Source organism: Aptenodytes forsteri, unplaced genomic scaffold (assembly GCF_000699145.1).
Source record: "Aptenodytes forsteri isolate BGI_AS27 unplaced genomic scaffold, ASM69914v1 Scaffold422, whole genome shotgun sequence".
NCBI classification, from domain to species: domain Eukaryota; kingdom Metazoa; phylum Chordata; class Aves; order Sphenisciformes; family Spheniscidae; genus Aptenodytes; species Aptenodytes forsteri.
The window spans coordinates 1-801 of NW_008795687.1; the positions used below are offsets into that span (position 1 = coordinate 1).

At 67.3% G+C, this 801-nt stretch overlaps 1 protein-coding gene across 1 annotated transcript; it reads right to left on the bottom strand.

The window, feature by feature from the left end:
* Window positions 1–6: 6 nt before the first annotated feature.
* On the bottom strand, window positions 7–755 carry SLC2A4RG (SLC2A4 regulator; the record flags this gene model as incomplete). Its single annotated transcript, XM_009282753.1, has 3 exons — window positions 471–755; window positions 148–248; window positions 7–35 (listed from the first exon to the last, which is right to left on the bottom strand). Coding segments are annotated over exons 1-3 (415 nt in total), but the record flags the coding sequence as incomplete, so codon positions are not given.
* Between the last annotated feature and the right edge of the window lie 46 nt (window positions 756–801).

Consider the following 801-nt stretch of genomic DNA (forward strand, 5'->3'; position numbering starts at 1 on the left):
CCTCGCCGTCACTCTGCTCGAGGTCAGCTTTCCGGCTGCGGGGAGAGCGGGGTCCGGCTGGGGCGGCTCTCTTCCCCCCACGGCAGGACCCCGCACGGGGCACCGGGGGGGGCTGGGGGGTGTCCAGGGAGGACCCCACACGCTTACCCAAGGTGCACGGTTCGGATGTGCTTCTGCATCCCTGAGGAGCTGCTGAGGACTTTGCCGCAGCTCTTCCACAAGCACTTGAACATCACCTTGGTGGAGTTCTGCAGGAGAGAGGCGTCAGGCCGGCAGCCCCATCCCCGTCCCCAACATCATCCCCATCCCCAACCTCATCTCCAACCCCGCTGTCGTCCCCAGTGTTAGCCCCATCCCCAACATCATCCTCATTGTCGTCCCCAACCTCGTCCCCACCGTCATCCCCATCCCTAACCTCATCCTCCTCCTCACTATCCCCATGCCCAACCTCATCCCCAACTTCATCCCACCTTCCTCTTCCGCGGAATGGGCTCTCCGAAGACGAAGTGGGTGCCGTCGGGCTCGTCGGGGCCCTCGTCCGGCAGCGGGGCAGGCAGGAAGGTGCTGGGGACTGGCTGGAGACGACGGGGTGGAGGGGGTGGGGGGTGGAGCGGTCGCTGGGGGGGTCCCAGCTCCAGTCCCCGCTGGTGTTGCTGCTGCTGCGCCAGCTGGAGGACATGGCGGGCGCCTCCTTCCGGCGGGTGACCGAGCACCAGCGGGCTGGTGGAGAGGCTGGTGAGCACCGTGGCCGCCATCACCTCGTCGATGCCCGCCTTGCCCGAGAGCTTCCTGCCAGCGAGA